Source organism: Aspergillus alliaceus, assembly GCF_009176365.1.
Source record: "Aspergillus alliaceus strain CBS 536.65 unplaced genomic scaffold BDW43scaffold_44, whole genome shotgun sequence".
NCBI lineage: Eukaryota > Fungi > Ascomycota > Eurotiomycetes > Eurotiales > Aspergillaceae > Aspergillus > Aspergillus alliaceus.
This window is the reverse complement of record NW_022474727.1, coordinates 15874-36272: the sequence shown is the minus strand read 5'-3', so window position 1 is coordinate 36272 and position 20399 is coordinate 15874. Positions and strand designations below refer to the sequence as shown.

Genomic DNA, 20399 nt, shown 5'->3' with positions numbered 1-20399 from the left:
GTCCTGCTGAGTCATCCCTTGCGGCACGTTCTCTGAAAAATCAAAAAAACTCTTAGTTTCACTCCAATTTGTTGCCCATTTGAGACTTGAAACCTTCCCGATGACCTCACGCCTGCAGATCATACTTACACGTTTTCGCACCTTACATTCTTCCCTTACTGAAAGGGTCTCATGCAAACGTCGTATCAATCACAAGCCTCTAGAACTAGGGGAAACCCGGAAGGGCTAGAATGATTACAGAACAACCTTCCGCGAGGCTGTGTGCCACTGTGCCTAGGTACAGTCCCACGGCTCAATGTGGAACACCCGTCGACAGACACCGGCTCACATTGGCCTAACGGAGAACCTTCCCTGCAACAAAGTGGTACCGATGGGCCGTGACAGAGGACCTCCTGTTCGGCAGTGCTGATAACCCGGCGTTGGCGGAAAATCTCCTCCACATCGGGAGGCCAATAATCGATTTTCATAACGTACGGATTTTACCTTTCGGTTTCCCGACGATAGGAGGAAACAGATGTGTTCTCCACGTCTGTACGTCACCGATTGCCTCTCTACGGTTTAGTGAATTTAGAACCGTGGAGTCAGACAATCTCCGCATGGCCACCTGGGATTCGGTCTGGGGAAGGGGACTTTCCTCCGTGTGGGCATTATGTAATTGGATAATTAGGTAAATTATTGGGCATTCCGGCTGGGGGGAGCGAATGATACTCGGGTTGACTGGGTTTCACCGGGGTAGCCAACTATCCACTTGTAGTGTGGTACTAAGTAGTATCGCATTCGGTGGCGAGAGCTTGCCATTTACGTCGGGAAGGGGGGAACACTTTGCCGAGTTCGGACTGCCCGTGATGGTGCATCACCCGAAGGTTACATTGTAGAATATACGAGGAATGACCAAATCTCGTCAGAATCAAATTTCGTGTGTGTTACTTATTGCGGGTACTTCTCTGCAAGGGGTGGAGGCCATTTTCGCATACCACGTTAGGGCTTGCACAGTTGATACCCTTGTCTCCCCGCATCGCGACTCCGGATTTACTCTTTTTCGATTCTGGTCGGTTGTCTCCAGTGGGGCTTGGACTCTGGGGGAATACAATGCGCTCCTGGGGAAGGTGATTCGGCACCGGTTAGCGGATTAAGGGGTGTGTTTTGTGCCAATAGAGACACCGTGTCACCGAATATGATAGACGGTTTCTTTCCTTATGCCCCTACCCGGCCGGTTCCACCGGTATGCTGCCGGTCCCCGGCCCGGTGCGCCTTTTCGGTGTAGACGTTCGTGAAGTGGAGACTAGCTTTGGATCTTCCAGAATCTCTCTATCAGGTCGGATTCCGTCTTCCGTCTGACATGCTCCATTGTGGTAAACTTTCTCTCTTGATTGTTGTATCTTCTACTACTCTGATATCCTGCCATACGCTCTCTGCATGCACTTCAGATAGACACTGCAATGGTCGAAACTTTCAACGGACAGGTGCCTGGCATCCTACTAGTCATGGCCGTTGCCGGCATACCGACTCAGCAATGCTCCACAGCCTTACAAATCTTCTAGATCTAAAGTTGATACAAGCTTGATATCTGTATCGAGAGCGGAGCCCAAACGAACTATCGGGGGAGTCTTGCTCCACCGAGATAATAAGATAGGCCCTGTTTACACTAATTGGATTACACAACGGATATTATATTATTTGCAAGCTTAAATATATATTTATATATCTTATCCTTATCAGAACCGCGCTGACCGCGTCATGTAGAGTATCCATCTCTCTGTATCTACTATATGTTACGATTGTTTAAAACATTGTCGGATATATAGGTGCAGATCTTGATAGTAAGCGTGTGCCCTCTCTTCACATAAAGAAGGTTCCACCGAGGATATTCCGTAGATATTATGAGGTACTCCTACGAAGAGCCAAGCAAATCACCAGCCTTTTTGCGCAGAGCCCGGGACGCGAAACGTTGAATAATTCTACGGATGCTTATGCAGTGCATATATATCTGCATCCGTCTTATGCGCAGAACCAATTTATTTCCTTTTTGCCTTTTCGGAGGCCCAGAAAATTTCGCCACATTCTTCGTCTCGCTTGTTTGACTATTACCAATAGCCATGGTGGATACCTTCTGAATGGAGATGGGGATCGGAACCCCGTGTTTCCGCTACCGACAGCTGTGGCACTCTAGATGTACATACATGGATCTGGTCCTTGGTTTGAGTTGGACAATAGTTGAATGTGAAGTTACTAGATACCCTAATATATAGTCTCACATTGGTATGAACAATCACCGGTCGCATATATAGCGGCTTGGCCGGTTAATTTATATTTGGTCTATTCAATACATAGCTTCTTTTGGACCCCCAGTCATCAAAGATATAGAATAAAAGTTAGTAAGAGGCACTGATTGTATGGGGTCTAATTGATCTAAATGTTCGCCGTTCCGGACTATATCGGTGGCCGGCAGGACTTGTCCTCCTCTCCTTCGCTACCTCTCTCATTCCCTATGAGACTGATTTTGAGATATTCAACAATTCTAACTATGAAGGATTGACCCTATCTTGTTTCCCTCACACTATCCCTGATTGTGGTACGGAGTACAATAAGTCAAACTCGGGCACTGTGCTATTATATAGCCATGGACTATATCGCGATGAAAGCCACCACTCCCTAACTTGGAAAGTTGACCCAGAAGATATAAAACGTCTACTCGAGGAAAACCAGATATCCCTGTCTTAGCCCGCAGGTTGAAGATTTTCTACAAAAATCCCCAGCTACTTCACTTGCCGACGATGTGCGCTTGTATACTTCGACCACAATTTACCTCATGCAAGAAGTCAATAACCTGCACAGGGATAACTGGATTAGTTTCCAGCCACCCGTCCGCCACCGTTGCTTAATGCCGTCCCTCGGTATCAAGTTGATATAATTCGTCGCCCTAGCCGTCGTCCGACTCGGGCGCTAAGACATTGGTGACACTAAGAGATCAAACCTCATATAGAGTGCTATACAGTCCGAATCTAGAGCGACGATTTATTCCTCGCAGAACGGAAAACCGAAAACCGACGGCGAAGATGAAGTAAGGGTGTCTCAAATGATACTATAGCGGAAACAAGAAGCCTTGTCTTGTGGGACTTCCTGCGACCTGGTCCGCCGAGCGGCCATGCCGATAGCAGGTGAGATACCTTGTTGCGCTGGATACATGCGTTATGGGCATCGCTACGGTCGTATGACGGTTGTACCGTGTTCAAATGCACATAAATTTCTGAGATTATGGCATATGGTTCTGTGTTGGGTGAGGATCAAATGTCGTCTCGACGGGTTGCAGCCGCGCTACTCCGGCCGGATCGTGGGCATGTTGCTCGCTTTCCTACGGTCGCATTTTCTCGGCATTGCAGGACTGGACCTAAGAGGATCACTAAACCAGAGGGAAAGTGCTCTGCGCGCAGAACATGTGTTGTTGGATCGCCTGTCACGATATCTTGCGGCGGTTGAAGCGTTCAGCGATTGTTCTGAAGGCGGTTAGTTCCTCTCATGCCTGATGAGTGCCATTGTGTGGTTTCCCAAGGCAAGAGACATTGAATATTTAATAATATATGGCTAGATCGACTGCCAATGTGTGATTTGGGGTCGTTAGAACTATTCTCATGTTGTCCATCTGACATGATGCTTAATTCTAGCATTTGACTGGAAGGTATCCAACAGTATGGACTTCGAGAGAGTGGATGAAGGACTACAATTTCACGATCCTATGTGATTACTGAGTCTCATGCCAACTGTGAGACAATTAGAGTCAAGGTTAGACCAATATAGGCTACGTGATATCGCTAATGTAAGATTTTAACGTGAAGGACTGATTAATCGCTCTACCCATCAGATCTCCGTGGCATAGTCCTTCCCGTACTCGTCTACAACCCACTGACAGAATGACTCCCACTTAGTATTCCACTGCTGCAGACGCTGGGCCTTGATGCCGTCGCCATTCTCTCCAAAGTCAATATCTCGCACCCATTCCACCTCGCTCTGGTCCTCGAAATTGCTCCAACGGATACTGTTCTGCGCGAGTGCACCCTGTTACTTGTTAACCTAGTCCCTCATACACAAAGCAAGAATGAAACAAAAAGGAAACGTACCAAACCAGCAAGACCGATATTATCAAAGCCCTGAATAGTCTGATAGAAGTCATAGCTCAAACCGGCCGCGTCCTGCCCCAGGATAGCCGGGTCATCGTTACTGATCGCCGTCGGAATACCGTGGGCAATCATCGCCGGAAGAGGATGATGAAGGATATCGGTGGCCAGACGCAGGACTTCGTTAGAGATGGGGCAGACTTCCACCATGATGCCGTTTTCGATAACCTCATCGATGAGTCTCGGGTGCTTGTACAGGGAGAAACCGTGGCCGATACGACGGGTGCCGAAGAGGACCGCGTCGAACAAGTTGAGATCGGTCGAGTTGCCATCACCGAGGGTCTCGCCCGCGTGGAAGAAGAAAGGAATAGTCAGGTTGGACTCCTCGGCCTGTTGCTGGAACCAGATCAACTCGGGGGCCATGTCGGCAAGGGGACGGCCTAGGTCTTCTTGAGCGACGACGTCGTAGCCTGAGAAGAGTTGAGGGTGTCTATTTCGCAAACTGTTTAGTCAAGGCGAACTTGTTCCCGAGTTGCGTTGGAGTTTCTTACCTGCGCTTCCGCTCAAGAGCAATTCCCATGCCTGCACGAAACCTGTTAGATACGAAGCGCTATAGTGGGTGATATATAAGTTCACTTACTCTTTGTCAACAAGGTACGGTTCTTTCCTCTGCTGTCGGACCAGATGACTCTCGCTCCCCAGAAATCCGCACCCTCAGGGGTCTTCTGGAACTTATGAAGCTCCTCCAACAGAACATTCCACCAGATATCAAGGTCCGGATCAACATTTTCCTGACCCTCGTGGACCAGCGCACCACTCGAGCCTCCAGCACGGATCTCGACCCAGTTGATGTGGTCCGCCGCCAGACGGGAGAAGAGCTTCTGATAGAACGTCCGGACAATAGGCTCATACGAGATCATGCTACCAGCCGGTCCGAAAGCCGCCTGGAAAGTGCGCCAGACCTCATCAACCCCCAGTTCATGGCGAATCGACTGTTCCGGAGAAAGGGTGACTTTGGTCTTGACGAAGTCGATGAAACCCTGCTGACCACCGGGGAAAGAGTTGGCCGCTACAGCCACGGGGACCTGGGTGTTGGGCACATAGTCCGTCGAGTGGATGGAGGGTTCATTGCCCGCAATGGTATGGTTGACGTGAGCGAACCAGATGGAGGCATTCCTGCGGTTTTCCTCGGTCGAGACATCCTGGGATGCAGCGATGACCATGCCTTCGGTGTGAAGGAGAGTCTCGAGAATGGTGCCATAGGGAAGCATGGCCGACAGATGCGCATGCAAAAGAGCACCCTTTGGCATGCGCTTGACGACGTTCCAGAGCTTGGTTCCATTGATCAACGGCCGGGCTTTGGGGAAGACCTCACCCGCGAACCTCTCATCTGTATCATTCTTGTCGGGGGTTCCAGGGACTCTCCAGTAATTGTCAATCTCCTCTTGGCGAATAGCGGCTACGATGGCGTCTGCTTTCTGAGCTACGGAAGAGAGGTTTTGACGGAAAAAGTGGTCTGAAACAGGTTAGCATCGACAGTGAATTTCTTCTAATTTTCCGTCGGGTACGCACCTTGCCGCTGTCTCTTCTCGAACGCGATCAATGCAGATCGCGAGCGGAGATGCTTCTGCACTGCAAGACTGTTGACATCGGGCACGCCAGTCTGGGCATTGACCAAAGAGAAGAGGAGAGTCGCGATGGTGACGATGAGAAGCTTCATGACGGGCGGGTGCCACTGGCGTGGTGGTAACGGCCGTGGAATTGCGTGCAGAGTATCGCCGTGATGGCGCCTTTGAAGCTAATATATACGTTGCCGACGGCCCCTAGCGTGAGGTTGGTCATCTTACTCCGTCGGAGCTCTCCGATCTACACTCTCCTTGCCGTTCTGAAGATAGGGCTAACTTTCCTCAGCTACGGCTGATCATTGAGTTTATGGAGAAGGCCAGCAGCTCTACTACAGATGTACCAATGCCATTGCAGGCGACATTGGTTAAGTCCGGGTCTTAGGGGAGCTTGTTATCCAGTGGACCTCTATGACAAGCGGTATTGGCCAGGTCCCGCGCACAGTGGAGAACGAAGTTTTTCGCCCTTATCGGAAGTAGTGGAATCGGCCGCGAATGGCTGGGAATATTAGACCGATTATTGATGGGCTAATAGATCGATCTGCGACCATTCAGGGAACCAGGTTACATTCTTCCTATTAATCTATTCTTCTTGGCATTGAGAATTTTTCACGCCAATTTCGCATTGACTCAAGAAATCCATGCATGTCTCATATTTCGCTGTGTTGATTCGACGGCTCAGATAACAGCTCCTGTGGGTCTTTTTCTTCTGTGTCGTGTTTTACGGAATCCTCTGCAATCCTTCTCTCACGTTAGCCATGGACCGATTGATAATCCGTACGTGCGGAGTGATCGGACTACCTGGCCAACTTGCTGAAGGAGCTATTCTGATTTGCAGAAATTGGCTGACAGGTGGCCTGGGCGAGCTGACGTCTGGAACACAGGCCTCCATTTTCGGCCCGATGAGATGCAACGAAGAGGGGTTGGAGGGCTGACATTAGGTAAAAGAAAAACACCTAATGCTGTATGATATCACAATATCTGCAGGAACCTATGCCATGTGTCAGCCGATTCAGTCGCGTGGCCCTGGGGCACTGCAATAGGGGCGGCAACGGTCTTCCCATGTCGTGTGCTTTTCCATGTTCAACTATGCACTTCAGCAACCATTGGTCCATACAAAATGAGCAATCGATAGATTGTATGCAGGCGTCATGAAAAACCTGTAATCGACGCAAGGCTATATCCAGCGCCGCCCGAACTGGCTGAAGCTCCGTTAAAATCTCAAAGTTCCAGGCAAGCCGGTGTCAAACCACCTGGACTTGCTCTCCATCCTCAGAGAAAAGCAGGATATGTGTGTAAATCGACGATGTCACGACAAGCATACGGGAGACCATGAGATATATGCACTGACACTGATCCAGTGTCCAGCAATGGTGAGGAGTGTATTTGACACTCCATGCGGTACCGCTTTGCAGGCTCAGACCCTGGATGCTCGTTCTTTGCTGGAAATTGGTAATATAGAACTTCGTGATAGAAACGAAACCCTAAGGGAAGCGCCCCGTACGCGTTTCCTAGCCCAAGTCGAGCATACCGTTCGAGATTCTCGCGATTCTCTCGCAGACTCGGAGGCAGGCTATCAGCCCAGGATTGCAATTCATGAGCTAACCTGTGGGCGCGCCCCACAAATTCCCTAGGCTCTATGTGCCCTTCGACAGAAGCTTGATTCAGCTGATGGATTTGCGTCCATATCCGAGCGAGCATAACCATTTCCGACCAGATTAGCCGAGAGCTGATCTGATGCGATGACGCCGCGCTACTCAAGGCCAGGAAGGTCATCTCGTCCGTAGGGAGAGGAAACCCTTCGACGAATTCCTGCTGTCGGGGCAAGCCAAGTCCCATGGAACTCCAAATATCTATCATGTACAACGAGCACCATACAACCGCCATGGCATCAGCACTGTATGATCCCAATTACGAGAGGTTGATGAAATACCTCGTAAATTAAATTGGCTTGTCGCTCAAGTTCACTTTCACAAGATCGGTTTGGCAAGTCCAAGATAAAAGCCAGGCGAGCAGCGACCGAGAAGTATTGTGCCTCGGATTTGGTATTCGAATCCGAGTAACATACAGTCCCTAAAAGGATACATTCTTGAAATGTGCGCATCGAGACGTCCATCAGGTCTAGCAGTGCCCTTGCATATGTCGCATAGTCCTATGCTGTTGTCGGTCAATGCGATCAAAAATTTGTTGTCTGAAAATCTGGACAATTGCGCTAGTGATTCAATATGGTTGCGACGAACTGGCACGCCTTGCACCCAATGCCATCATACAATACAGGAAGACATTAGGGAGGCTCCCATCGTTAATAGCCATCTCCACTGTTGCCTTACGAAATAGGGAATGGTGGGTATGGTGAATTTGATTGAAATACAAGGCGACCAACTCACGACACGGAGCATGGGAAGACTTCTGATCTGGTTTCGTTTCTGTATCGAGCTCGTTACTTACTTGCAGAGGAGTCAAATGCACCGGCTCCGCTGAATCAACTACTTCTACATCTAACCTATCTCAGCTGTTCAGACTACACTTACCAGGCCAAGTCTAGCGCATCGTGCACAAGCCGAATGAGTTCCGCTCAAGTGGCATTTCAGCTTATTCAAGCTGCCGAGGAATAGTCAATGAACCCGCTATTGCACTAGGAATATCTACAGAGGGCTAAAGCTCGCCGTCTGGCATATCAAGCTGTTACAGGTTTCATGGTGTCAAAGAATGTGAGTCGAGGTGAAATTGTGGGCGGTTCTTTGTCACGAGATGCGGAGAACCCTCAAGGTGCGGAGAGTTCTATTCAGCCTAGTTACCCTCAGAGTCTGTCTACATTTCTACCAACCTAGAGCGTTAATCCCGCGCCGAGAAAGAAGGGACCTCATTGGATTGATGGCTGTTTTGATGCCCTCTCTATCTGCATTGAAAAGAACTTCGCCCCAAGTCTTCGCCCCACTGATATTACAATCTCGTCGAACCGGTTTTACGAGAATACAGAAAACAATGCGGCGAAAGCCTCCATTTAAAGGGGTTTATTCGGTTTAGTTGAACATATTTCTAGTCAAACCCCTGTTCCTATCCCAAAACTGGCTGTTTCTAAGACCATTACACTGTAAAGCGACACTTTGCGTATGAATGTCTACATCGATGAACAAGCATCCGCGTTCATACAGGAAGTGATTCCTTTACCGGGCTCTTCTCGACCGTCGGTGTCCAAGTGCATCACCAATTCTCACGCCCCACTTGTGGAAGCACGACTAGCCGGCGAAGGCACCGCAAAGCATAACTCATCCAAATCTCTGATCGCAACGTACGTGGGGCCCCAACTGCAGTACCAATCGCATGAAATCAAGCAGCAAGGCGACACGCATACCCTTGACATCGCGTTGAAAGACGCCGTCACAAAGGTGACGGTGATCGCACCTCACCATCTTCAACCAGAATGCCGTTTGTTTGCACAATCCGAAAAGACAGTGACTCGGGTATCATAATGACACAGTTGAGCTCCTTGGTCCTGGGCGGTCTAACCACTGGATCCGAGAAGTGGTAGTCCGATTAAGTTCTATCAGGTCCGAATAACTCGCGTTTCAGAGCGGCGCAATGGGTTGATCGCGATTTACCTAGTCAGGGGATTGATGATTACGGTGTTTATGGGCGGCCGGAAGGCCATGAGGCTAGTTTAGGCCACTACTCTGTTTCCAATAGAGGAACGTTTTCGACGGAAGGGCATCGTCCTATGGGGATTCTCAAGCGGACAGACAACGCCGAGACCTGGCTTTGGTAGGTTGAAAACAACGGTCCCTGGCGCTGGGAAAGCGGCGACCGGAAGGATAGCGTCTACCTCGCTGCTGGGGGTCCAGTTGAGACCGATCATGACTGGCGGCAGAACCTTTTCCCAGGCCTGGAGATTACTACCGTACCCGTGGCCCTGTGCCATGTGCTAGACAACTACGAGAGGGCATTTGCGGATATGACACAATACCGGCGACAGATGCGGCGGAAGCACCAGGATAACAATCGGTTGCCCATCATCTATCTCCAAATGATTACATGAACTGTCTTATGGGGGATCCTACAGACGAAAAGATTCTAGCATTGGTGGATCCAGTCGTTCAAACTGGTGCCGAATATTTTGTAATTGATGCAGGGTGGTATGCGAACGACTCCAGGTGGTGGGACGACATTGGATTGTGGGAGCCGTCCTAGTAGCGTTTTCCCATGGGGTTCAAGAGGCTACTTTCACATCTGATAGAAACTGGCCTTTCTCCAGGCCTTTGGATCGAACCCGAGGTGATCGGGGTGCGCAGCATTGTTGCTAACCAGCTACCAAACGAAGCATTCTTCCGGCGAAATGGCCAGCGTATCATCGAAAAAGGTCGTTACCAGTTAGACTATCTTCACCCAGCCGTCCAAGAACACATGCACGTTGTTATCCACCGCTTAAAACAGAGTACGGTGTCGGCTATTTTAAATTTGACTATAACATTGAGGTGACTCAGGGCACCGATATCAATTGTTCAAATTCTTGGGTCGGGTCAACTGGACCACAATCGGGCGTATCTGCACTGGGTGGGCGAGCTATATGACCGATTCACTAATCTTGTCATAGAAAATTGCTCAAGCAGCGCTCAGCGAATGGACCATGCCATGTTAGCCGTTCATACCCTACAGTCAACGAGTGATCAACAGGATCCCGATTCCTACGGGGCGATTGCTGCCGCTCTACCAACAACCATGACTCCCGAGCAGGGTGCCATCTGGGCATATCCTCAACCGGAGTGGCACGATGAAACAAATGCGATGACAGTCGTCAATAGTCTTGGACGCATACATCTAAGTGGGCGGTTGGATATCCTGAAACCACACCAGTTTGGGCTTATCAAACAGGGCATGGATATCTATCGCATTCTAGCCCCTCGGACTTCCTCCTTAGCACGATGACTAGACTGGGGATGACGGCGCAGACATCGGAACGGCGTGATTCCGGAGTGTACTATTCGGCTATTTGGAAACAAGAAGGCTCTCAGTTACGCTACCTATGTCTACTCTTTGGGGTTGACTGGTGAGCACGGAATTGACCTGTCCGTCTGCTTTTCCTTGTAAGATATCCTAGGAGCACGATTTCCTCCACGTCCTGACTCCGTCGAAGATGGCTGCTCGGCTGCTGAAACTGAGTGTTAGAGAGGCTTGATTAGGACATGATTCTGTTGTTAGTTTATTAGACCCATAGGACCTATAGCAAGAAATTAAACTCTAAAGAGGGTATTGAGCATGTACTCGCCTTTAAATTCCGTTTAAATCCCAGCAATTGCTATATTTTCCCGGATAATATCCGTAATGTCCAACCACCATACCGTTTATGAGGGTAAAGTGTGACAGGTGCGGGGATGAACCCTATCCTTGGAAGCAACATCTTTGTCGGCCACACACGTCTTGGATTCATTCAGTGTTCTATACCCCCCTCTCCTCCCCCCCCAACCATCCAAGCCTCCCAATTTCCACCGGGGAAATACCTCCAAAGCCGCAGCTCGACAATAAAGTCGAGGCTCTGAACCCCCCAAAGGTAGTCAATCGCTTGTAGCTCAGATCTCCACGATATGATTGGTCAGCACACGACATTCCTGTCCCTTGCATACTTCCCCGTGGTGGTCAAAGACACGAAAGGGCAAGAGAAATGACTTCAACGGCAGCGATAATTAGCCTTGAGAAACCTCGTAGGAGAACTATGGCGCTGCTGAGTGCTGTAGATATATCTTGTTGTTTTCCCGCACTTCATGGTTGTTTGGATATCTTCGAGTTTGCACTGGAGTACAATTTCAATTCAGCTATTTTCTCCCTTTATGTCTTCATATACCATGACAGGCAGAAAGACCAACATAGCGGCATCAGCCCACATTGAAGACCAGCACGGGGAACCAGAAACACAAGATGCCTGGGAAACAACACTCGAAGAAGCCCAAGCAGCCAATATAAACGAGCATAACATGACCGCCCGCCAGGCCCTGCGATCCTACCCCTGGGCCGTAGTCTGGTCGCTCACGGTCTCCATGTCGATCATCATGGAAGGCTACGACACGAACCTCATCGGCAGTTTCTATGGATATCCAGCCTTCCAGAAACAGTTCGGAGTCGAGCATGGCGACGGCTACCAGGTCCCGCAGTCGTGGCAATCGGCTCTCGGAGCAGGTGGAACCGCTGGGTGCATTATCGGGGCATCCTTGAACGGATATTTGGTTAAGTACTTTGGGTTCAAGAAAGTGTTTACGGCTGCCATGTTGGTTATGTGTGCGTTTATCTCTGTATCGTTTTTTGGGCATACCGTGGGATTACAGGTGGCTGGGCAGGTACTTTGTGGGTGAGTACTCCAAGATACGATAGAGAACCAATGTTTTAACTGTGGGATAGTATTCCGTGGGGTATTTTTGCCACGATTGGGCCGGCGTATTCTTCGGAGTTATTGCCCATGGCTTTGCGCTCTTATCTTACGGCGTATACGAACATGTGTTTTGCCATTGGCCAGCTTATTAGTGCTGGTGTGCTGCAGAGTCTCCTAACTAGCGATGACCAGTGGTCCTATCGCATCCCGTATGCAGTGCAGTGGATTTGGCCAGTATCGCTTCTTTTTATCGGGTTCCTCATGCCGGAGTCTCCCTGGTGGCAGGTCCGCAATGGGCAGTACGATAACGCCTTGTGGACTGTACAGCGCCTAACTAGTGGAGAGGAAAAGCCCAAAGCAAGACAGACCGTAGCGATGATGATTCATACGAACGGAATCGAGCGGGAGATCGAAGCCGGTAGCTCCTACTGGGATTGCTTCCGCGGCAGCAATCTCCGGCGAACAGAAATAAGCTGCATGAGTTTCACCGGCCAAGTGCTCGCCGGCAGCCAGTTTGCCTATACGGGGACCTACTTCTTCGAGCAAGCGGGAATGAGTCCGGCCGACGCATACAAACTCGGCCTAGGCGGGGCGACAGTTGCCTTCGTCGGAACGATTCTTTCGTGGTTCTTGATGAAGAATCTCGGCCGTCGAGCAATGTACCTCGGCGGTATGGGACTGATGTCTAGTTACCTTCTCATCATCGGCTTTCTAACGCTAGCCAAGTCGAATAACAGTGTCGTGTGGGCTCAATCCGCACTTTGCATCGTCTGGCTGTTTACCTTCAGTTTGACAGTAGGACCGATGGGCTGGAGTATAGCCCCCGAGGTGTCGTCTACGCGACTGCGTTCCAAGACAATCTGCCTCGCGCGCAATGCGTATTACATCGCAATAACGGTGGGTGATGTTATCGAACCGTACATGATGAACCCAGCTGCTTGGGACTGGCGAGGTAAGACGGGGTTCTTCTGGTTTGCTTTTGCATTCATGACCTTCGTTTGGGGGTACTTCCGACTTCCTGAGACGAAGGGTAGGTCTTTCGAGGAATTAGATATTATGTTCGCGGCGCGTGTACCTACGAGGAGATTCAAGAAATTCTATGTGGACCCTTATGCGGAGAATGTAGCTATCAAGGATCGGGCAAAGGAAAGCCCATTATGTGTATGATGATACATCAAGAATGTAACACTTCTTTGCGAATTTTGGCTTAAGCTGTGACCTACAACATATACGCCATTCAAGATTAATGCTAATCGTGTCCCTCTTCAACCTATGCCCATTACAAAAGCCCCAGTACATGGATCCCGTCACTCATCAGGCCCAGTCAATGGTTCATCGGAACGTGGTATCATCCGTGCCGTCAAGTCCGGCGGTTCTGGGAAGGTTGTATCAAACGGCCACATCGGACGGTGGATTCGTTTATGCCCAAGCCGCTTAATATCTTGGTTCACCCCGCCAGGGGTCAATGCTAACATCCAATCTATAGCCATATCAAAAAGCTCCGGCTCCAAGTACCCAATCTTGACAATGACTATATCCGTAGCACGGGGATTGAGATTGAGATCGGTAAAGTCGCGTTCGTGGTGATAAGGTTTGCGCAGTTGGGTGAGGATCGCAAGCACACTCCCAACTTGAAGGACCGCCTCAATTACAGCGTCTTTATCGCCATGCTTGATAGAATGCACGCGTCCGGTCATAGTAATCGGACCGGCGTGGATATTGTCTACCTCCGCCCCAGCAGTAACAGTTACAGTAGCACCGATTCCCGCCCGGACCATTTTCTGGACAGCCTGCGGCCCCGGAAGGCTAGCATATATAACCTTAGGGCCCGAGGCGTCCTTGAACTCCGATCGATCAAGCAACCGTGTAAGCCCCCAGGTCACATCACCAGAACCTCCCGCGGTGGGGTTATCACCAGAGTCCGAGATAAAGAAAGGCCGGACTCCTGACGCCAACGCACGGTCGATACATTCCGCGAACGAGCCCGTTTCCGCAACAAATTTGAAATCCCCCCGCGAGTCCCAGAACTTCTTTGCAAGTCGCTCTGCGCCGGCTGCCACTGTCTTCTCGTCTCGTCCGGTGACAACAACTACTCCACGGTTCCGGGGCTCGTCGGCCCACGGATATCCAACCCATATTGCCGAATCGATGACTCCCGGCTGGGCCTCAACTTCAGGCACAGCCTCATAGAGACTTTTAGCCGGCTCAATGCGCGTCGACGTTTGCTCCCCGGGTAGCAAGATAGGCACGGGGATCCACGCTTTAAGAGGCCGCACCAGTCTCCCAGCGAGATTAGAAGACTCAACAAGAAGATCGACCAGATTACGACACGCCCGTTCTTTTGTCTCCGACTCGTCCACATGCGGAGCCGTCCGATAACAAGTGAGAAGATCTAGCTCATGGGCGAGCTGGAGTGAAACGTTACCGTGAAGGTCAAACGACGCTGATACGATGACTTCGGGGCCGATAACAGTCCTAACCCGCCGTAGGAGTTCAAGTTCAGCATCCTCAATTCCCTCCACGCACATGGCGCCGTGAATGTCGAACCACAGCCCGTGAACGACCGTCGAGTCCGTAATGTCGCGTATGCGCCTCACAATCTCTCCTGCTAAATCCTCGAAGGCGTCTCGCGTCACCATGCCCCCAGGCAAGGCGTGGCCGATTAGGGTGCCGTGCCATTCTGCGGCGTTGCTTAGTGGTGTGCTTGGGTGGAGGAATGTGTATTTGTCGATGACTTCCTTCCCGCGGCGGGGGTGGAATGCGGGCGCGCGGGTACGTGAGGGGGTGAAGGTGGACGTTTCGCAGGCTAATCCAGCAATTGCAATGACGGGGCGTTTGACCATGATTGTTTGAAAACTAAAGTAGAAAGAAACCTTTTTGTATAGCGAGACTTGAAGGGTACAAGATGTTGTTGGTGTTTCAATATCAGCTCCCCGGCAGCAGTCATTTAACCAACCCCGCAATGATCGTTCAAATCTAAGCTGGGCAACACAACCTCAGTCCCGTTATATAGGTACCTCACTATATGTCAAGAGTTCACATTAATTCCATTGTTCCTCTTACCTTTCTTGTTTCTATCACAAGTTGCCTAGCTCTTGGATGCGTCCTTACTACTAGGAACCTGCTGGTACATGGGTTACATGCGTAGTTAGTATAATCGTCCCAGCAGATTAATTCGTCAATACCATGGTGTGTCCCTATAACAGGATCTTTGTTTTTAGTCGAGGACAGCTATTTTTAGAGATGATGTGTACATCGCCAAAGCTTTATATAGAGGACTGGGTCAAAATATGCATCATGAACATTGGAGACAATCATTATACCCACCAACAATTGTATTGGGATTTTCTAGTTCATAAATTAAATCACTCAAATCTACATAGAGCTATTAGGCTCTACAGCGACAGCTCACTATAGCGATTGAAGAAAGGAGGTTATGATATGTCTGAGGACGTAGGCTGGAGATTGATCGGTATCACCGGAACGGAACAGCATTTGTCCTTCGGTGCCTGAAGAGGAATAGCGTGGGAACGTTGCCCGAGGCACCAAGGCAACACTTTCGAGTCTATTTTCTGGCATCACGAAAACGATACGGGACGATTCATAGACCACAATAACCTTTCATAGACGAAATAATCATGACATTAGCCAATAAGTGCGCATCTAAGCCGTTGTTGGAGATTGCTTGCTTCAACATGGAGTCGGCCGTAATTGCTGCCCAAGCGGGTGCCGATCGAATCGAGTGAGTATTTCTGTCGAAGAGCCGTTAAACATCTCGCATTAATTAATACTCCCAAGGCTATGTCGGGACTATGCATCGGGCGGTTTGTCTCCATACCCTGAGGCTCTGGCCACATTAAAATGCAAACTCTCTATCCCGGTCTACGTGATGATCAGGCCGCATGCGGAGAGCTTCTATTATAGCGATGCAGATTTCAAAGCCATGAAGTGTACAATCTCCATGCTCGATGAGCGAGGGGCAGATGGCTACGTGTTCGGGATTCTGAATTCTGCAATACAGGAAGGATCAGGGGAAGCTACCCCAGTAATTGATGTCGCGAGAAACAAAGAATTGGTTAAGCTGGCAAAAGGCAAGCCGTGCACCTTCCATCGCGCGTTCGACCTGATTCCAGAGTCGCAGTGGGATGCGACACTGAAGGATATCGTGGAATGCGGGTTTACTTCGATCTTGACCAGTGGAGGGCCATCGGGTAGTACTGCGATTGAATGCGTTGATCAGTTGGAAAGCCTGGTACACGCCCGGCTTGAGCGACTAGAGGCACGCGTGAAAAGTGACGATCGATTGCCTCAGATCATTGTGGGCGGAGGCGTTAGAGCGGCCAACCTTGGAATACTGCAAGAGAGAATACGCGCTCCCGCATTCCATTCTGCAGCCCTTGCTCTATCATCGGCGGAAACGGTCAGTCATGATGAAGTAGAAGCGTTAAGGGCTGTCCTTGACAAGGCAAAATGAAGATTTGATTCCCAGCCCGTATATGTACATAACAACCGTGATGTAATCTAAACAAGTATATGGTGATGGATGATATATCTACTCATTCATGACGCGTTACGCAAAATGTATGGCTCTCGGCATCGTTTCACTATACTAGGTTCTCCCTCAGACATCCAGTTTAGATGCATATCATCCCGAAGGATCTGAGCCATGGTCAGTGCCATATTGATCCCAACGCCATGTCCAATTTTGTCGAGACACTGCGCGATCCATGCCCGCATCTCCGGCGATGAACCTTGGCAATCCGATGCGATAAACAAAGGCCACATTAAGCGAAGTACGCCCCCAGCAAACGGAATGCCCAGAGTTGAGCCATCCGATGAGCCGGCCTTGCCTAAATGGTATGGCACACTGGCACATATATCCTCCGCCAATTGCTGGGTGATGGCTGCACTGTGTGCCTCGCTCGGCCCGTGCGTAGGTGCCCTTCCCAATTCCTGCGATTGACGGCTGCAGAGGAATGGAATGACCTCATGAAGAATGATGCGCGTGAAGCGATAATTGTTCCAAACCATGCTCACCATCATGTTGGGATAAACATGATAATGATCGCCGTAGATGGGATGGAGCCTATGGTCCTCATCGTCGGTCTTCTTCACCTCGACGACGGTGTATTTCCATCTCGGGTCGATGCTCATCGCCCATGTAATCAACTCCGCATCGAGATTGAGAGCACTACGAAGAACCGTGGCCGAATGATCATAAGTGTTTTCTCTAATCGCTGCGACCAGATTACCGACTTCGACCAGTATGCGAAAGAAGTAGTCGAGTACTTGGTCTCCGGTATCCCCGCGGTACTTTAGGGCTTCTCGGGACAAGTCCAGGAGCCATGACGGAGTTTTGGCTTTTTTATATATGTTACCCAATGCCTGTCGTCGCATGACATTAGCCCATCGCCGCTGAATGCTTTTGACTATACACGCCACGTACAATTTGCAGTCGGAGCTGCGTAAAAAGCTCTAACCCGGCTTGACGATTTAGCTGATCGGCCCCGCGCAGCTCAATCAGCTTCACGCCTCCTTCTATATGGTTCAACCAGCGCCCTATGAGAGGTGGACCCTGGCACGCCACGATCTACGCTGGCTGTCAGGTGAGAGCGACCAGTCAATTTCGAGTGATTACTCACCTCATACATACTCAGTAATTCGACCGCTGCCAAGGTTGAATCACTGGTGGCGGCTTCCTGGTCGCGTAGGGCTGCACTAGTCTCGGCCAGGGCAACACTATACTCTTGACGTGCAGCTAACATTAACTCCGGGGACATATGAATGTTGGCCAGGGATGCGAGCCCCACGGCACTCATGCATGCTGTGACGGCGGGGCTTGAATCCGTCTGGAGAAGGCTTGGAAGAAAGTCAAGGTGGCCTCTGGTATGTTTAGCACTCCTGACATAGTGAGAAAAGACAAACCCTGTGGCTTGGTCGTTCACTGAAAATGTGAGAGATGGGAACACCACAGGTGACGACTGTCGGTGGCTCTTGGCCATGGGACGCTGGCATGACAGTGCCTTCGACGTCGCCTTTGTGAGACGAGCCTTGCCTATTATCTCGTTGCTCTGATCATAAAAACTGAGAGCAGTGACATCGCGGTACCCCAAGCATTCTCGTTTGGCGCGGATGCATTGCGAACAGGACGGTCGCCGCTGATCGCACTGTACCGAATTAGTTATATTTGTGATAGGTTGATATGGAGTGACCAGCCACACACCTTAAGGCGTCTAGTGCGGCAAGGTTCGCAAGCGGGACTTGGCTTCCCTCGGTAGACCATTGAGGTGCGAATATCAGGGGGGCAGAAGGCCACGAGTTGGTTACCGGAAAGAGTAATGTTGGTAGTGGTAGTAAAAGTAGTAGTGGGGAGAATGGAAAGACTCGACCAGTGCCAAGAAGGGGGCCAAAAGGCTTCATTCGACGAGGGCTGGCTCCGAATTATATACTCCATCGGGTTTAGTGGGCCTCAAACAAGCCTTTCTCTGTTGCCTATCGCTCAACTCGGGTTGAGTCACTGCCACAACAGTCTGCTGAGCCTTTGTCTAGAGGTTCCTGGGAATTGCCGATCGGTCAGATTTCTCCTCAACTTCTGGCCCTAACGCCATAACTTAAACCAATCTGATTCACTAGTGGGAGCCTGCCGCTTTTACTTCATGATTGCTATGTGTTTTCCTTATGTTACCCTTTTATTTAGCTGCAACAACTTCGGCCGAGAGTTCCCAGAACTGCTTGCAGTTAACATGAGATGCACTGAGATATTACAGCCCTAGAGAGACTTACGACCGGTAGACAGTAAAGAGCAAATATAGAATAACTCGTCTCGTATATTCTAAATAGGGTGTAAATCGAAGAACAAAAAATAGTGGACCCGTCTTGAAGCGCTCGCTGAGCCACATCGTATCAATCTAGTTCAGCCCAACGCGCTACATGCCCAAAAAGGAAAAGTATACAGCCCTGACTGCAGAGATGACAACCTGGAAGACCGAATAGATAAATGGTCCTGTTCTCCCTCTTAAGACTTGTACTGTACATATCAAGCACTCGATTATATCTTGCGTTATCCTCTCAACTAAAGGCTTTCTTGCTATTGAACCATACCCGCTTCAATTCGAGCCCTCTCTTGCAAGATCTCTCCCGCCATAAACGGGCATACAAACTTATCGAACAACCATGAACGGCATCTTCCCAGCCGACCTTGCTATTTACATCTTCTTCACCCCCATAGTGTTGTATGTTTACTGGTCGCATCGATGGATCGGCTGGTTGCCTTGGAACAACATTCTCGTCTTCTGTATTATCCGGATAGTCGGAGGTGGTATAGGCATAAGCGATAGTACTAGTATCGCTGCGAACGTCATTACTGCGGTCGGACTATCCCCGTTGCTGTTGGCGGTTGACGGGCTGGTACACGAGGCGTACGTATATATCCTCCATCCGAATATATGTAAGCTCCCAACACAATTTGACCGTCAACAGTCGATACTATCGCCATCCAGAGCACAATGTGCTCCTCGGCCGCATTGCGATCATTGTTGTTACGAGTGTGATGGGCGCTGGCCTCGGCCTCAGCATCGGAGGGTCATTGAAAGTCTACCAGGGTCAAGCGCTGCCCAAAGACCTCTCACACTGGAAGGTGGGAGCGGGTTTGATTGTCGCCGTTTGGGTATTGATAGTCATATGGGCGCTGCTCTCGCTTCATCCGTCTCAGCATCGGAAAAGCGCCCCGGGCTACAAGGACGGTACCAAGGTATGTGAACTTTTACAGCTTTATAGTTGCATTTCCGGATCGCTAACGCGTGTGGGAATTGATTAGCTGATGTACGGCGCTTTCGCTGCCCTCATCTTCACCGGCGTTCGCGTTATCTCCAACGTCGTCGCTGTATGCACGCAGAGAAAGGATCTCAGTTCTGTGTTTGGCACGATGGCGGTCCGTGTCGTGCTAATCTTCCTTCCTGAAGTACTTGCTGTGCTGTCGCTGCTCTTTGCTGGACTTTCGACTAGGAATATTCGGGCCCATCAGAACGTAGGGGAGAAGCGGGAGACGATGTCAGCTTGAGAGAGCGTATGTATTGTAGCGTATATGAAACCCGTATAGATTTGCAGGCTTCGTGCGAGGGGCTTCGTGATACCCATTATTATTTGCATTCCGGGCGTTTTAGACTTATGACTTTAATTAACATGGGAATATAATATACCACATTTCTGTATTAAATAGCCTCTCTCAATATATAACTACACTGCCTATATTTCTAGGAGAAAGTGAAGCTTTTATGTATCAATTATTTTCTCCAAATTGTTATTTGT

The 20399-nt window shown here is 49.9% G+C and overlaps 8 protein-coding genes across 8 annotated transcripts; 4 read left to right on the top strand and 4 right to left on the bottom strand.

Moving 5' to 3' along the window:
• Positions 1-3640: 3640 nt before the first annotated feature.
• Positions 3641-6092, bottom strand: BDW43DRAFT_285932 (adenosine deaminase family protein). Its single transcript, XM_032042997.1, has 5 exons — positions 5685-6092; positions 4753-5628; positions 4664-4694; positions 4116-4602; positions 3641-4053 (listed from the first exon to the last, which is right to left on the bottom strand). The coding sequence occupies exons 1-5, from the start codon at positions 5830-5832 to the stop codon at positions 3856-3858; spliced, it is 1740 nt and encodes a 579-aa protein (XP_031897082.1). The 5' UTR covers positions 5833-6092; the 3' UTR covers positions 3641-3855.
• A 686-nt stretch (positions 6093-6778) lies between these two features.
• BDW43DRAFT_167179 (fungal specific transcription factor domain-containing protein) lies at positions 6779-7724 on the bottom strand. The gene has a single exon (XM_032038686.1). It carries the CDS (start codon positions 7619-7621, stop codon positions 7007-7009), a length of 615 nt encoding a protein of 204 aa, XP_031897081.1. The 5' UTR covers positions 7622-7724; the 3' UTR covers positions 6779-7006.
• A 1123-nt stretch (positions 7725-8847) lies between these two features.
• BDW43DRAFT_321550 (putative Melibiase subfamily) lies at positions 8848-10687 on the top strand (the record flags this gene model as incomplete). The annotated part of the gene is made up of 7 exons (XM_032049357.1): positions 8848-9101; positions 9158-9237; positions 9277-9496; positions 9533-9736; positions 9886-9915; positions 9949-10101; positions 10216-10687. The coding sequence occupies 7 exons, from the start codon at positions 8848-8850 to the stop codon at positions 10655-10657; spliced, it is 1383 nt and encodes a 460-aa protein (XP_031897080.1). The 3' UTR covers positions 10658-10687.
• An 884-nt stretch (positions 10688-11571) lies between these two features.
• Positions 11572-13259, top strand: BDW43DRAFT_321549 (general substrate transporter; the record flags this gene model as incomplete). Its single annotated transcript, XM_032049356.1, has 2 exons — positions 11572-12071; positions 12122-13259. The coding sequence occupies 2 exons, from the start codon at positions 11572-11574 to the stop codon at positions 13257-13259; spliced, it is 1638 nt and encodes a 545-aa protein (XP_031897079.1).
• A 7-nt stretch (positions 13260-13266) lies between these two features.
• On the bottom strand, positions 13267-14763 carry BDW43DRAFT_285927 (uncharacterized protein). The gene has a single exon (XM_032042996.1). The coding sequence runs from the start codon at positions 14729-14731 to the stop codon at positions 13400-13402; it is 1332 nt and encodes a 443-aa protein (XP_031897078.1). The 5' UTR covers positions 14732-14763; the 3' UTR covers positions 13267-13399.
• An 892-nt stretch (positions 14764-15655) lies between these two features.
• On the top strand, positions 15656-16609 carry BDW43DRAFT_167155 (copper homeostasis protein CutC). The gene is made up of 2 exons (XM_032038685.1): positions 15656-15834; positions 15891-16609. Exons 1-2 carry the CDS (start codon positions 15731-15733, stop codon positions 16564-16566), a joined length of 780 nt encoding a protein of 259 aa, XP_031897077.1. The 5' UTR covers positions 15656-15730; the 3' UTR covers positions 16567-16609.
• A 43-nt stretch (positions 16610-16652) lies between these two features.
• Positions 16653-18375, bottom strand: BDW43DRAFT_302520 (uncharacterized protein; the record flags this gene model as incomplete). The annotated part of the gene is made up of 3 exons (XM_032045253.1): positions 16653-17477; positions 17539-17682; positions 18316-18375. 3 exons carry the CDS (start codon positions 18373-18375, stop codon positions 16653-16655), a joined length of 1029 nt encoding a protein of 342 aa, XP_031897076.1.
• A 746-nt stretch (positions 18376-19121) lies between these two features.
• BDW43DRAFT_321547 (uncharacterized protein) lies at positions 19122-20243 on the top strand. The gene is made up of 3 exons (XM_032049355.1): positions 19122-19510; positions 19572-19842; positions 19909-20243. The coding sequence occupies exons 1-3, from the start codon at positions 19266-19268 to the stop codon at positions 20149-20151; spliced, it is 759 nt and encodes a 252-aa protein (XP_031897075.1). The 5' UTR covers positions 19122-19265; the 3' UTR covers positions 20152-20243.
• Positions 20244-20399: the final 156 nt, after the last annotated feature.

Bases quoted from the DNA above. Each gene is read 5' to 3' on its own strand.
- BDW43DRAFT_285932 (XM_032042997.1), bottom strand. From the start codon at position 5,832: ATGAAGCTTCTCATCGTCACCATCGCGACTCTCCTCTTCTCTTTGGTC. The intron at 4,695-4,752 runs GTAAGTGAACTT...GGTTTCGTGCAG, and splicing joins CCGTACCTTGTTGACAAAGA to GCATGGGAATTGCTCTTGAG. The intron at 4,603-4,663 runs GTAAGAAACTCC...TTTGCGAAATAG, and splicing joins GCTCTTGAGCGGAAGCGCAG to ACACCCTCAACTCTTCTCAG.
- BDW43DRAFT_167179 (XM_032038686.1), bottom strand. From the start codon at position 7,621: ATGGCGGTTGTATGGTGCTCGTTGTACATGATAGATATTTGGAGTTCC.
- BDW43DRAFT_285927 (XM_032042996.1), bottom strand. From the start codon at position 14,731: ATGGTGACGCGAGACGCCTTCGAGGATTTAGCAGGAGAGATTGTGAGG.
- BDW43DRAFT_167155 (XM_032038685.1), top strand. From the start codon at position 15,731: ATGACATTAGCCAATAAGTGCGCATCTAAGCCGTTGTTGGAGATTGCT. The intron at 15,835-15,890 runs GTGAGTATTTCT...AATACTCCCAAG, and splicing joins GCGGGTGCCGATCGAATCGA to GCTATGTCGGGACTATGCAT.
- BDW43DRAFT_321547 (XM_032049355.1), top strand. From the start codon at position 19,266: ATGAACGGCATCTTCCCAGCCGACCTTGCTATTTACATCTTCTTCACC. The intron at 19,511-19,571 runs GTACGTATATAT...GACCGTCAACAG, and splicing joins GACGGGCTGGTACACGAGGC to TCGATACTATCGCCATCCAG. The intron at 19,843-19,908 runs GTATGTGAACTT...GGAATTGATTAG, and splicing joins GCTACAAGGACGGTACCAAG to CTGATGTACGGCGCTTTCGC.